Source organism: Sabethes cyaneus, chromosome 1 (assembly GCF_943734655.1).
Source record: "Sabethes cyaneus chromosome 1, idSabCyanKW18_F2, whole genome shotgun sequence".
NCBI lineage: Eukaryota > Metazoa > Arthropoda > Insecta > Diptera > Culicidae > Sabethes > Sabethes cyaneus.
The window spans coordinates 165383303-165396813 of NC_071353.1; the positions used below are offsets into that span (position 1 = coordinate 165383303).

The 13511-nt window shown below is 41.4% G+C and overlaps 1 protein-coding gene across 1 annotated transcript in view; it reads left to right on the plus strand.

The window, feature by feature from the left end:
* The window catches only part of LOC128732749 (CREB-binding protein), a 71502-nt gene extending 62811 nt beyond the window's left edge, over window positions 1-8691 (plus strand). Inside the window, exon 15 of the mRNA XM_053826085.1 lies at window positions 2898-8691. Coding sequence (XP_053682060.1) covers window positions 2898-3578 — 681 coding nt within the window. The 3' untranslated portion in view covers window positions 3579-8691. The remainder of the gene's footprint in view (window positions 1-2897) is intronic.
* Window positions 8692-13511: the final 4820 nt, after the last annotated feature.

Sequence of the window (13511 nt, forward strand, 5' to 3'; positions counted from 1 at the left end):
GAATTTTGTCCTTTGATTTTCGTAGTTTGATCATCTTTTAGCTTTCGTCTTTGAGCTTCATTTTTTGGCTTTCGTCTTTTGACTTTCGGTTTTTGTCTTTCGTTTTATCGTTTGTCGATTTTTGTCTTTTGACATTCATTTTTGGATTTCGCCTTTTGGCTTTCGTCGTTGTTGACTTTCAATTTCACCTTTCACCTTGTCCTATATCGTTCTTTGTCTTTTGAAATTCATTTATTGACTCGCGCTTTGATTTTCGACATTTGACTTTCATCCTTTGATCGTATTTTGTTTTCTTGGCATATCTTGGTTTTCGTTTAGGTAAATTTCCTCCTTTGATTTTCCTCTTGAATTTATCTTTCGTTTCATTTTTCGAATTTATTCTTTGACTTTCGTCTTGTGATTTTCGTCGTTTGACTTTTGTTTTTTGTCTTTCGTCTTATCGCTTGTCAAGCTTTGTCTTTTGACATTCATTTGTGGATTTCGTCTTTTGATTTTCGTCGTTTTTGACTCCCAAATTCGCCTTTCATCTTGTCGCTTATCGTTTTTTGTCTCTGTTTTTTATCTTTTGACGTTCATTTTTTGATTCGCGATTTGACTTTCGTCATTTTGACTTTCATTCTTGACTTCTTGTTCGGTGAAAATTTCAGTTTTGCAAATCGACGTTTACGGATCTTTACTAACGTTTGGCATCATAAAAAATTTTACCCAACGCTCGGCTGTCCAAATCTCGGCAAAATTTTGCCGACTCGGTGCTTTATTTGATTTTCGTTTTTGTAAATTTCCACCTTTGACTTTAGTTTTTTGAATTCCGTCCATTGTGTTGTCTCTCGTGTTGTCGCATTTTATCTTTCGTGTTACGTCATTCGCCTTTCGTCTTGCCGTTTATGATCTTTTAAGTTTCGTTTTTCGAATTTTGTAGTCTGATCGAATCGTCTTTTAACTTTCGTCTTTAAGCTTCATTTTTTGGCTTTCGTCTTTCACCTGTCGTTTTTTAATCTTTTTTTGCCTTTTGGCTTTCGTCATTTGACTTTCGTTTTTTAAATTTCGTCTTGTCGCTTGTCGATTTTTGTCTTTTGACATTCATTTTCGGATTTCGCCTTTTGACTTTCGTCGTTGTTGACTTTAAATTTCGCCTTATCGTTGTTGTCGTTTGTCGTTTTTTGTCTTTTATCTCTGTCTTTTGTCTTTTGGCATTCATTTTTTGACTCGTGTTTTGAATTTCGTCATTTCGACTTTCCTCCTTTGATCGTCTTTTGTTTCCTTGACTTACGTTTTTTGATTTTCCTGTTTTAAATTTTCTCCTGACTTTCCTCTTTTGAATTTCGACTTTCGTCTTTGAGATTCCCTTTTTTGGCTTTCGTCTCTTAAGGTTCATCCTTTGTTTTTTATGGTTTGACTTTCGTTTTTTTTAAATTAGTGGTGGGCCAAACGGCTCATTCGTGTAAGCAGCTCTGAACCGTTAATTTTCCGCTGAGAACCGATTTACATCAGCGGCTCGTGGCTCACGGTTTGTTTGTCCGGTTTGTTCGCTAAGTTGACAGTTCGGTAGATTACGATCCCACGAACCAAACTTCGTGTTACCTTCGGGTGTGTTCGAAGAACCGTGGTTCTTTTTCAAGAGCCCGCCTTTTTCCTTTTGAATCCGTCCCACTGTGCGACGGTGCGCGTTAAAGGGTGTCCCACATCAGATTGCATCACGGAAGAAACGCTTTAGAAATTTACCTCGTTGATCGTTGAATACAATACAACTCAGTAGTAAGCTTTAGGCATATTTATTTCATTCACCTTCAAAGCCATAACCGTATGCTCGCACCTTAGGCTTAACTCCACTGGTAAGGTTCTGTACAACATCTGGCGGCAGCTTCTTCTGTACGGAAATCCACTTTTTCTGCATGTCGTCCTCATATTTGACCTCCTTGGGATGCTTTCGTAGTGCCTGCTTCATAATAGACCAGTCCTTGGGTACGAAAGTAACCCTGTTGGCTCCGTACCACTTCAGGACGTCCTTTGGCTAGTGGCACGAAGCTAGATCCGGCCAGAAGATCGTACGGACCTCGTGTTGCTTCAACAGAGGAAGCAGACGCTTCTGTAGACACTCCTTGAGGTAGATTTTCTTGGCAAACTTTGAAAGTTTTTGCTTCCTCCTTACTTCCTCCGGAACATCAAACTTCTGCTGGGCGGTGTAGTACAGTAGCTCCGGAAGCTACCAGAAGTCCGCCTTGACGTAAGTCTTATCATCTGGGTGTACAGTTTCCGGACCCGTGACTTTCCCACAGTATTTTGTAGTCCCTCCTAATCCTTGGCTCTCTGAGCAGAAAACTTGGATAGATTCAACTTTTTGACCACAATCCTGATGAAAGCATTCGGATTCCGCTTAAACGCTTTCACGACACGCTTGTGACCCTGATCATTAATAGAACATCCATTCTGACCGAATTTCTCCTTCCGTTCGATGCTCAGAATTTCGTAATAACGTTTAAATACACGACTCACCGTTGACCGTACGATTCCGAGTTGTTTTCCGATGTCCCGATGCGAGAGTTGAGGATTTTCCAGATGCTTGCTTTTCAGGTGACGCCATTTTTTCTAATTTTGGCAAAACTGACAGCTATAAAAATATAGTGTAAATGAATACGCTCTTAACTACTTCTAGCGAAATTTTCAAGAGAAAATACCCAATGGGTTATTCCACAGCAATGATGCAATTTGATGTGGGACACCCTTTAGTCGAGGACGCTTACGTCCATTCTACTTACGTTTTGGTAATACACATTAATGTTGTCGTCCTGTTCGTCGACCACTTGACATGCAAGTTTTATTAAGCAGTTTTAAAAAAAGATCTTTTTCTAATCAGTTTGTATAAACTTGCCTTAAAATATGCGTTTTTCCCCCCACAGATACAGCAGCAAATGTGGTACAAACAACAGCAGCAGCAGCAGCAACAACAGCAACAGCAGATGATGCTCCAGCGGCAGCTGGCGATGACCGGCGGAAATATGCAACCGGCACCGCCCTACCAGCAGAGGCCGCGGCCCCAGCAGCAGATGGGCGGAGTCGGGGGCTACGGACAGGGTGCAATGTTTCCCGATCAGCAGCAGTACATGCAGCAGGGGCTGAAACCGAACCCCCAGCAGCAGGGTGGCGGCGTCGGTGTAAATGTCCTCTCGCAACAGCTCCAGCAAGGTCCCGGGGGCCCTGGTGGACCGGGCGGCGTAATGGGTCCTCCCACGCCGCAGCATGCAATGCAGCAGCAGCTGATGCAGAGCGTCCGTTCGCCACCTCCCATCCGATCGCCTCAGCCACAGCCCTCGCCCCGGTCACAGCCCTCCGCTTCGCCGAGGGCGCAACCGTCACCTCATCACCTGCCTTCTCACTCGCCGGTACCGACCGGAGGCCCTGGCAGCGAAATGCACAACCACATGCATCCGCACCAGTCGCCGGTCGGCGTCGGCGTCGGTCCCGGTGCCGGTGGACCCGGCGATCCCAACCAAATGGGCGGCGGCGGTCCGGGAGGTCCTAACGATACCAGTCCACTAACCGCTCAGGATCAGCTCACCAAATTCGTGGAGCAATTGTAGTAGTATCATGTGTTGTACTAGGAAGCAGCAGCATACCACCACCAAACCCCCCCTCCCTTCTGACTCTGTGAGACAGCAACGAACGAGGGAAGCAAGCAACAAACCACAGCCTTATTACTCGATATAATATCCTCTTAATACCAACCAAGGTAACACAGACACAATCATTGATCAAGCGAAAAAAGCAAAAACGGTATGTAAATAGACATATATTATAAACATTCGTTGTAAATAATAGGACAGTATCCGATGTTCGTAAATAGGGTAAAAATTCAGTAAAAAAAAATGCAGGCAACTGATAATGTTGATTGTTATAGGACACTTGGGTGATTAAGAAAACTCAAGAAAAGCTGCAAAATACCACACGACTTCCTTTTGTTTAATAGTTAGCTTTTTTTAAATTCCAGATAATAACTTTATTATGATAGGTCCTTTTGAGTGTGCGTGTTTTTAGGGTTATAGTCTAATTTTTTACTTAAAAAAATACCAGGATATCAACGCCAGGGTCACACACAGTAGAGCCGACCATAAAGTTACAAGTATTTATTAATCACACATTCACATGCAAAAAAAAGGAAACCCGCAGCAGCAGAAAACATTCACCCTCTTTACACACGAAAACACACACACACACACACTCGTACACGTATAGATCGGTAGAAAATGAAATATAATTGTAAGTGATATCATCATGTATATAGAAAGAATGGAAGGAAAAAAATGAAATATTACAACAAAAAAAAAAACATTTAAAATTTAAACCTAGCGTGTAAGTTTGCTGAACTATCGCTGAACCCTTCTCAAATGCACATGTCACACTCATCTCCCCCTGCGAGAAAGTGAGAGTGAGAGATCGACCCCAACGTGCGTTGATTCTCGCTCGTTTACTTCTCAACAACAACAAGCACCACCACCATCATGCGCGCTAGTAAGTTAGTTAGGTCGTTAGTTAGTTAGTTAGTTAGTTAGCTAGTTAGTTAGCTAGTTAGGAGCTAAAATGTGTGCGTGTGTGTGTCAGCGCCTTGCTTGCCACACACAAGCACAAACACGTGAGAAACAAGTAATAATTCTTTATAAAAGAAAAACAAAACTAAAGTAAAAAGTAAAAAAATCAAGGATGAGAGAAAAAAATGAAGAAAATCACACAAAAAAAACACACTAATGAGGTTTTTGAAAAGGTAGGCAACTCGGGGAAACACTGTTTCCGCAGGCTAGGTAGTTTAAAGGTAGCAAACAGCAGCAAGTCAGTCTCTAGTATTGATGATTTAACCAATTGTGGAGCGGAAAGAAAAGCGAACAGCGGTTTTTCGTTCAGTGTTGCGTTTTTGCGGCTTCTTCCTCTGTTATTTTGTTAAGTTTAGATAATTATTTTAATTTTTTTTGTTTTTCATTGCTTTTATGTTACGTGCTAATGATAGTAGGAATCGAGGAATAATGCATTTGCTTTTTATATTCGACGGTATTCGGTTTGCTTTCCGTTCGTTTTTTTTTTTGGTTTACATATTTATGGAACGTTTTCCCCTTTTTTTGGGGGTCGCCCGCTCGCGGGAGGTGTGTGGAGAAGGAGCACGGTCAGTTGGGAAATTTGGTTGAACTTGTTTGAACAGCTTTAGCAGTAAATTTTTCAAATGTAAAATTTAAAAATTAAACGAAACTTGTTGGTCGATTTTTCCCAGTGTGGGGCATTTACTTTCGTGCAGTTTCGAAAGAAGTGCAAAATCTCCGGAGGCGATCATAGTATGCCATGAAGTTGACTGGACCTTTCATAATGTTCGAGTCGTTCGTTACTAGGGGAACACATTTTATTTATTCTATCAGATTTTTTCTGCTGCACTTCTGTGAAAAGTTTTCTTTTATTAAGTGAAAAAGTGAAATTCGAAGAATTTATAATACTAATAAAGCGTGATTTAACCGATTGCTGTAACTTTTGGTTTAAGGTAAAGTTTTGGATTATAATTAATTGGTCGATATTAATTTGGGTTCAGCAAAAAGCAAATAGTAAAATTTTCGCTTCACTTTACTAAATTTTTGTAATTAGGAAAATTTGCTGAAAATAACAGTTCCTTGCTAATTTAAGTAGATAAAAATGGTAAAGTTGAGTATAGAAAATGAAATTTTCTAACAAAAATATGAAAGGTTGCTTGACTTTATTACCTGACAAAATTTGGAAACATAACCTATAATTACGCTACCGGATTCAACGAGGTCCAACCAACTTTCCGACAAAGTTTATAAAAAAACCCCGCCTGTGGATAGAAAGTGGGAATGTGAGAATTTTGACTGGTCCAAATTAAGCCTTTTTAGGACACTGCCTTTCTTAAGAAAAAAAAAGAAAAAAGAATGCAATAGGCTGTGCTTCGGTTTGTTCTTCTTCTCGTGTGCCGGAAGGCCACGTGGACGTGGACGCGTGAATGTGGGTGGTTAGTACTAGCATTAGTAGTAGTCGTGCGTCGCGGTAGAATCAGTAATAAACAATTATACTAGAAGTAGAAAATAAATATCAAATACATAGTTGTAGGCAGGAGGCAGTGTGGTTCCAAGGCGGGTCCCACAAAATGCTCTACACCCATCCTCCGAGGAGCCCCCCGTCCGTAGTGCTTGGTACGCGTGACTTAAACTATTCGATCGATCTAACTAAAACAAAAACCATAAAAAATTGTATAAAACAATCATTGTACATATGAAAATTGTTCAACTTTTTTTTCTCTCATAATTTTGTGTCGGTTCGAAAACTAACCTCAAAATTATATAGTTAATTTTTTTTTTGCTATAAACGAAAGTAGAAAATTTAAAAGATCTCCAGCAGATGATGGGCGAAAGTTCGTTTGCAAAAACAACGCAAAGTGATGAACTCTGATAACTTAAGCGTGGCATGTTTCTTTGTTTTCTTTTTTCTCCCGTATCGCCGCCCCTTCTAACCGGCGAGAAAGCGATAGCGGAGAACGGAGTTGCACGGGACACAGAATCTCAACCGGATGACCACATCCGTTCATGCATTAAAGCTTCATTTCGGCCCCAACGGTTCGGCGGACTTCCCCCAACGGAACCGGGAAGTGGCTTTCCCGGGGATGTTCGGGATTCGGTTTGATCGGTCGGCGGGAGTCGGTAGTTGGTGGTGGCAAATCGCACGCACCAGTGCGGCTCAGGAACCGATGATAAAACGTGTAAAGAAAAAATCGAGTCAAACAAACACACACACACACAAGGACACGTCCGTGAAACGTGAAGATTAGGAAATCCGTCTAAGAGACGCATTCTCCCTCCCACTAACTACCCCGTACGGATTTAGTTTACGTTTAGTGGGCAAAGGAAAAATATATCAAAAAAGTATAGTGTAAAAACAAACAAAGGAATATATTCCCCACTCGGGGTGGGGAAAACAAAATATAAACAAAGCTAAAGCAAACTTGTCTAAAGTATTAATATATTTAATTAGCTTTTTAGTTAAGGATGAAGTGGAACGCCCGGCCGGCTTCCGCTCTAGTGCAAATCGATGTTCATACCAAGTATATATACTAAACGCAAAAAAAAAATTACACGGTTTTTCGTTTCCTCACAGAGACGGTATAGTAACGAAAACCGAACCAGAAATACATCGGGGGAGGGGGCAAGCAACCCTGCAGAGAACTCTGATCGGTCGACCCCGGTGTTGGTGCTGCTGCTGCGCCATCGTGGTGACCATCAGTTCGGCGGGTGCGAACCAAACGAACTTCTTGTATCATGTACATATGAACATATAAATATTCCAAGAATATTGTCTAATTATTATGCAAATTGTAGACGGAAATGATTGAATGTGGAAATACATAAAAGAATTTTTTTTATCAGAACGCACTGGTATGGTGAAACCGCATAGTTAATGAAATCAACAAAGAAAGCAAACAAAGTTGTAACTGTTAAGGGTGAATCTTTCATATTTGATAGGAAATGGAAATTATGGAAACGGAGGAGGAAACGGAATAGAATGAACAAAACACATACTCTAGGAATTCTAGGAAGAAAGTGCAACCAGGATATTTTTAACAAAGTGAAAAACCCTAAGGCAACAAAGAAATTGTACAGAAAGAGGAGCAACCGTTTGTAGCAGTAGTTGTACTGAAAGGCCGAAACAGCAGTTACTAAAATTCGTGTTTTGTCTTTAATTTATTCTAGATTGTTAAGGCAGGTGGAAACAACCCAGCCAGAGAAAAAGAAAACGATAAAAATAAGAACAAAAAAATCATCAAAATACACATTATACGATTATACGAGTTAACTGTTAAGCTATTGCTAAGATGTAAAGAAAACGAACCATTTTTTTACTTGAAAAAGAAGAACTAAAAAAAAGCGACAAACCCGGGACGGGGGCAAAGCAGGCCATGCTGTTCCTCCCGTCCTGTGGAAAAAGTCTAAGCGTAAAAGAAAAAAAAAGTGTAACACGAAAGCACGCACTCACACAAAAACACACACAACAACAAATCCCCCTTCTCCCCATTACAAACAGCACACGCTGCCATTGACTGGTGTCACCAGTCCAGTTGGCTCATGCGAAATGAATGTATAATTTATTTTAAGCACCTCTCACATACATCCATTCAAATACACCACCACATCTTTGCTAAAGAAAGGAAAAACGAAACGCGGTTCTCCTTGCGGTGTAGAAACCAAGAAAAGTAAAAATAGTAAAACAAGTGAACAACAACAACAACAACATAAACATAATAGTAGTGGTTATAGACACGCAGTGTGCTGCTAAAAAAGAAACAAGCCGAAACTTCTAAACAACAACAACCAATTACACAGTAGCGTGTGTGATGACTCCCTTCTTTTTAATCAACAACAACAACAACACAAACAGAAACGGAAAAAACAGTAAAGACGGTTAGCGGAGTGTTTAAAGTGAAAGAAAATAGGCGAAAGAAAACAATAGGAAGTGTAATACTAATTATAATTATGATTATTATTGAAGGCAAGCATACCTATTCATTATTGATATAAAAAGAAAGAAGAAGAAAAACAAAATAAACACAAGAATGCGAATGCGCGAACGGAAGGAAAAATCATGCTGAAACAAACAGAAAAGAAATAAAAAGTCGCAGAAAAAAAAACTATATTTGAATGTATAAAGTAAACTTATGGAAAATAAAAAAAGTAATTATATAAAAAAAAGTGTGATTGTGGAAAAGTTGTCCGCTGAAACTTTCCGAATACAGTGACCTGGCGCTGACTGCTCTGCCTGCCTGCCTGCATGCCTGCCAGTCAGTCAGTCAGTGGTGGTCGACCATTAACACACGTGAGTTACGATTAATTACCGCTGCACATGCAAGCTCGCTTTTCTCGCTGTGGCATGTTTCGGTTGTTTTTTTTTCGTTCACCGCGAACTCCGCAAATGCATTAAGCTACACATGAGTTGTATATTAGCACTAGCTGACCCGACAAACTTCGTATTGCCACAAATTAACCTGTGTTGTACATAAATTATGAATCTCGGATGATCTTTGTCACTATCTCGAGTTTTGCAAGCCCCCCAGTGGGCGGCGCTTCCGACGGCGGGTCACCGGCAACACTCGCGACCGGCTCGTCCTGAATGATCTAGTGTTACTATAGATAGTTTTTGTGGTCTTGTTATTGATTAATGTTTTATGGAAGAGTCTCGAATTTCTCGAGTTGGATTAGTTTTTGAGTTTCGCAAAAATTTCTGTTTTATTTGTATGAGAGTCCATATCCCCCTACCACAGGGGTGAGAGGTCTCTAACTATCATAAAATAAATTCAAGACTCAAAAATCTCCTACATGCTAAATTTGGTTCCATTTGCTTGATTAGTACTCAAATTATAAGGAAATTTGTATTTCATTTGTATGGGAGCCCACCCTCTTAAAAGGGAAAGGGGTCGTAATACACCACAGAAAAAAAATTCTGCCATCTAAAACTCTCACATGCCAAATTTGGTTCCATTTGCTTGATTAGTTCTAAAGTTATGAGCAAATTTGTATTTCGTTTGAATGGGAGCCCCCCTCCCCCCTCCTAAAAAGGTAAGAAGTCCTAATTCATAATGGGAAAAATGGTTGCCTCCAAAAACACCCACATGCCAAATATGGTTCCATTTGCTTGATTAGTTCTCGAATTATGAGGAAATTTGTATTTCATTTGTGTAGAAGCCCCCCCTCTTGAAGTGTAGAAGGATCCTAATTCACCGTAGAAAATATTTTTGCCTCCAAAAACCTCCATATGCCGAATTTGGTTCTATTTGCTTGATTAGTTCTCGAGTTATGGGGAAATTTGTATTTCATTTGTATTGGAGCCCCCCCTCCTAATGTGGGAAGAGGTCCTAATTCATCACAGAAAAAATTCTTGCCTCCAAAACCACCTACACGCCAAATTTGGTTCCATTTGCTGGATTAGTTCTCGAGTTATGAGGAAATTTGTATTTCGTTTGTATAGGACCCCCCCTCCTAAAGTGGGGAGGGGTCCCAATTCATCATTGAAAAAAAATTGTCTCCAAAAACACATGCCAAATTTGGTTCAATTCGCTTGATTAGTTCTCGAGTTATGAGGAAATTTGTATTTCATTTGTACAGGAGCCCCTCCTCTTAAAGTGGGGAGGGGTCCTAATTCACCATAGAAAATTTTCTTGCTCTCGAAAACCTTCACATGCCAAATTTGGTTGCATTTGCTTGATTAGTTCTCGAGTTATGAGGAAATTTGTATGGAAGCCCCTCCTCTTAAAGGGGAGAGGAGTTATAATTCCTCTTATAAAGAGGGGAGGGGTCTCAATTCACCATAGAATAAATTCTTGTCACCAAAAAAAACACCCACATGCCAAATGTTGTTCTATTTGCTTGATTAGTTCTCGAGTTATGAGGAAATTTGTATTTCATTTGTACAGGAGCCCCCCCTCTTAGAGTGGGGAGGGGTCCTATTTCACCGTAGAAAATTTTCCTGCCCTCGAAAACCTTCACATGCCACATTTGGTTACATTTGCTTGATTAGTTCTCGAGTTATGAGGAAATTTGTATGGAAGCCCCCCCTCTTAAAGGGGAGAGGAGTTACAATTCCCCTTATAAAGAGGGAGGGGTCTCAATTTACCATAGAATAAATTCTTGTCACCGAAAACACCCACATGCCAAATTTGGTTCTATTTGCTTGATTAGTTCTCGAGTTATGCAGAAATTTGTGTTTCATTTGTATGGGAGCCCCCCCTCTTAGTGGGGGGAGGGGTCTCTAACCATCACTAAAACCTTTCCTGGCCCCAAAAACCTCTACATGCAAATTTTCACGCCGATTGGTTCAGTAGTTTTTGATTCTATAAGGAACACAGGACAGACAGACAGAAATCCTTCTTTATAGGTATAGATTGCGAATAGGTCAGGATTCCGTTTTTTTTTTGTTATTAGTTTTGTTACTGCTGCATGCATTTCCCCTCGAATCGTGGTCTTACCGATGAGTGGGAAACGGGCAGAAAGTTTGCGACCACACGAAAGTGTGCGGAATGCAAATCAGCTATCTCGGTTCGTTACTTACCCCCGGGGGGAGAGACTGGGTAATGCACGTACTGACTGGGTTATTGACCTTTCGTTACGGGGTTAGCACTTTTACCAGAAGCAAAAAAACAACTCATAATTTATTCAACAAATTTGTTCCGATTAAATGTTCGCCATTTGGTTGATCCCGATCCAGTCAGTTTTCCGCTGCAGAAAAGTGTGAATTAGAAATGCAAATAGAGATAGGCTGTGCAGGACACCATGCCTACCATGCAAATCAGTCCCTATTTTGCGAACTGTTGGACAAAAATTGGGTAAAAAACGAACCAATTGATACAGTAAAAATGGTTACTGAATGTGTCCCGTAACGCTGGAATGTGTTCGATGCTTACAAAGTTCGATTGTGTGGTGATGAACCACAAAACCTACGTTAATGCAGACCTCAAACAGCTCCCTAGGCAGGAGTTTTATACGGCAACCGGAATAGGGAAAAGTTAGCAGACATTTTCAAGCATATGAAACTGTCAAAGTTCGCTAAGAAATATCTGATTGGTTTGGCAAATTGCAAACACGACCTTCCCCTGGCCAGTTTTCTCAAACGAATGTCTATAGAACAATGTTTACTGCCTTCCCTGAAACGACACGATCGTTCCGTGCTGTTTGGACTGGAGGGACGGCCGTGGCTGAACAGAATTTGACGGCAGAAGATTCGCGAACTACCTCGTCTCCTCACTGTTATGTGTATAAATGAAAACGGGTAGTGAATAGTGAAAAGTGATAAGTAATAAAAAGTGAAAGATGATTAGTGAGAACTGAAAAGGAGCAGTAAGAAGTTAGAAGAGCTATCTGCCGTTCGTCCATTTTGCTTTACGTCAGAGAAGATGAATAATCTTCAGGTCCAGATTACAAAGCAAGCAGTTAAAGGAAACCACTTCGGTCAAGCTGTGCCTTCAATAACTGCCAACCATGGTGAGGTGGATTTCAAGCAGGCTATCTTGGTCAACGGCAAGCAGATGGAACAACTTTCTAAGAAAGTGCAAGAGACTGTCTCTACACCGCTAACCCCTAGAATTTCCGTTGGCGAACGTCCGATGAAACGTCGTCGTGATAAGCGCTTCAGGGTTGTCAAGCCTCCTCAAGGAAGGTACGAAGCCATCGACTTCTGAAGCCGTAGCAAACTGTTCCTCCTTCGAAGCAATTATTCTGGCGGTACCTGTCCAGAATTCAGACTAGCATTAAAGCGGAAGCTGTAACTGAACTGGTAAGGTAATGTTTGCAGTGCAGTGGACCATTTAAGGTCATTCCCTTGACAAAAAGGGATGCAGACTTGTCTGCTTGGAACTTCATCTCGTTTAAAATCGAAATGGATGTTTCGGTTTAATGGATTACTGAAGCAGCTAAGCCAGGAGGTGCGAACTAGAGCACCTGTTCTCCAGGTGAGGGGCGGCTCACACAGCGTCTGTCTCGTAACGGGCGACTGAATATGAAATGCTGTATCCCGCAAGCTATACCTAAGATGGCAGACCCATCAGCGGGATGTAGGTATCGCGACCGCGGTGAGGTAGTATACCGAAAACACAATTACCACGAACAACGAAGAAAGAAATTCAGGACGGAACAATCGGTATAGGACACGGCAAGGGACAAGGAAACGATTAAGGGATAACGATTGGAAACTTGGTACCTGGAATGTCCGAACTCTCCATGAACCGGCACGGGCTGGCTTGCTTGCTCGAGAGCTCCATCAACTCGGAGTGGAGATCGCTGCTATTCAGGAAGTTCGGTGGCCAAATTCCGGAGAAAGGGAGTTCCGTGCACTAGACCAGGCACTTCTTTCAAGTACCACATCTACTACAGTGGCGGTAAGAAAGCAGAACATGGAGTCGGTTTCGTAGTGTTGGGAAAATAAAAGCAACGAGTTATTCGGTGGAGGCCCGTAGATGACCGTATATGCGTGTTGAGGATTAAGGGCAAATTCTTCAACTATAGTGTAATCAACTTATAAGGACGAGTTTTACGACAGGCTTGAGAGGACCTATGGATAGTGCCCAAAACACGACGTGAAAATTATCATCTGAGATGCGAACGCGCAGATCGGGAGGGAGGAATTCTTCCGTCCAGTTATTGGAAAACATAGCCTCCATCTGTCGACCAATGATAACGGTCTGAGGCTCATAAATTTGGCCACGGCCAGAGGAATAGCCATCTGTAGCACCTACTTTCCACGTTTGAATATTCGGAAACACACCTGGAGGCATCCAAATGGAGACTCTAGCGTTCAGATCGATCAATGATCATGTCATGATCATTGACGGTCGACACTTTTCGGATGTTATCGATGTACGGTCTTTTTGGAGACCAAATATCGACTCTCACTGCGGCAACGCGTCAAAACAGAGCTGCGGAAAAAATAATCCATCGTCTCTAAAGAAACGCGAGTACGAGGATCACGTGCTCGCCGGCGCGGCGCAG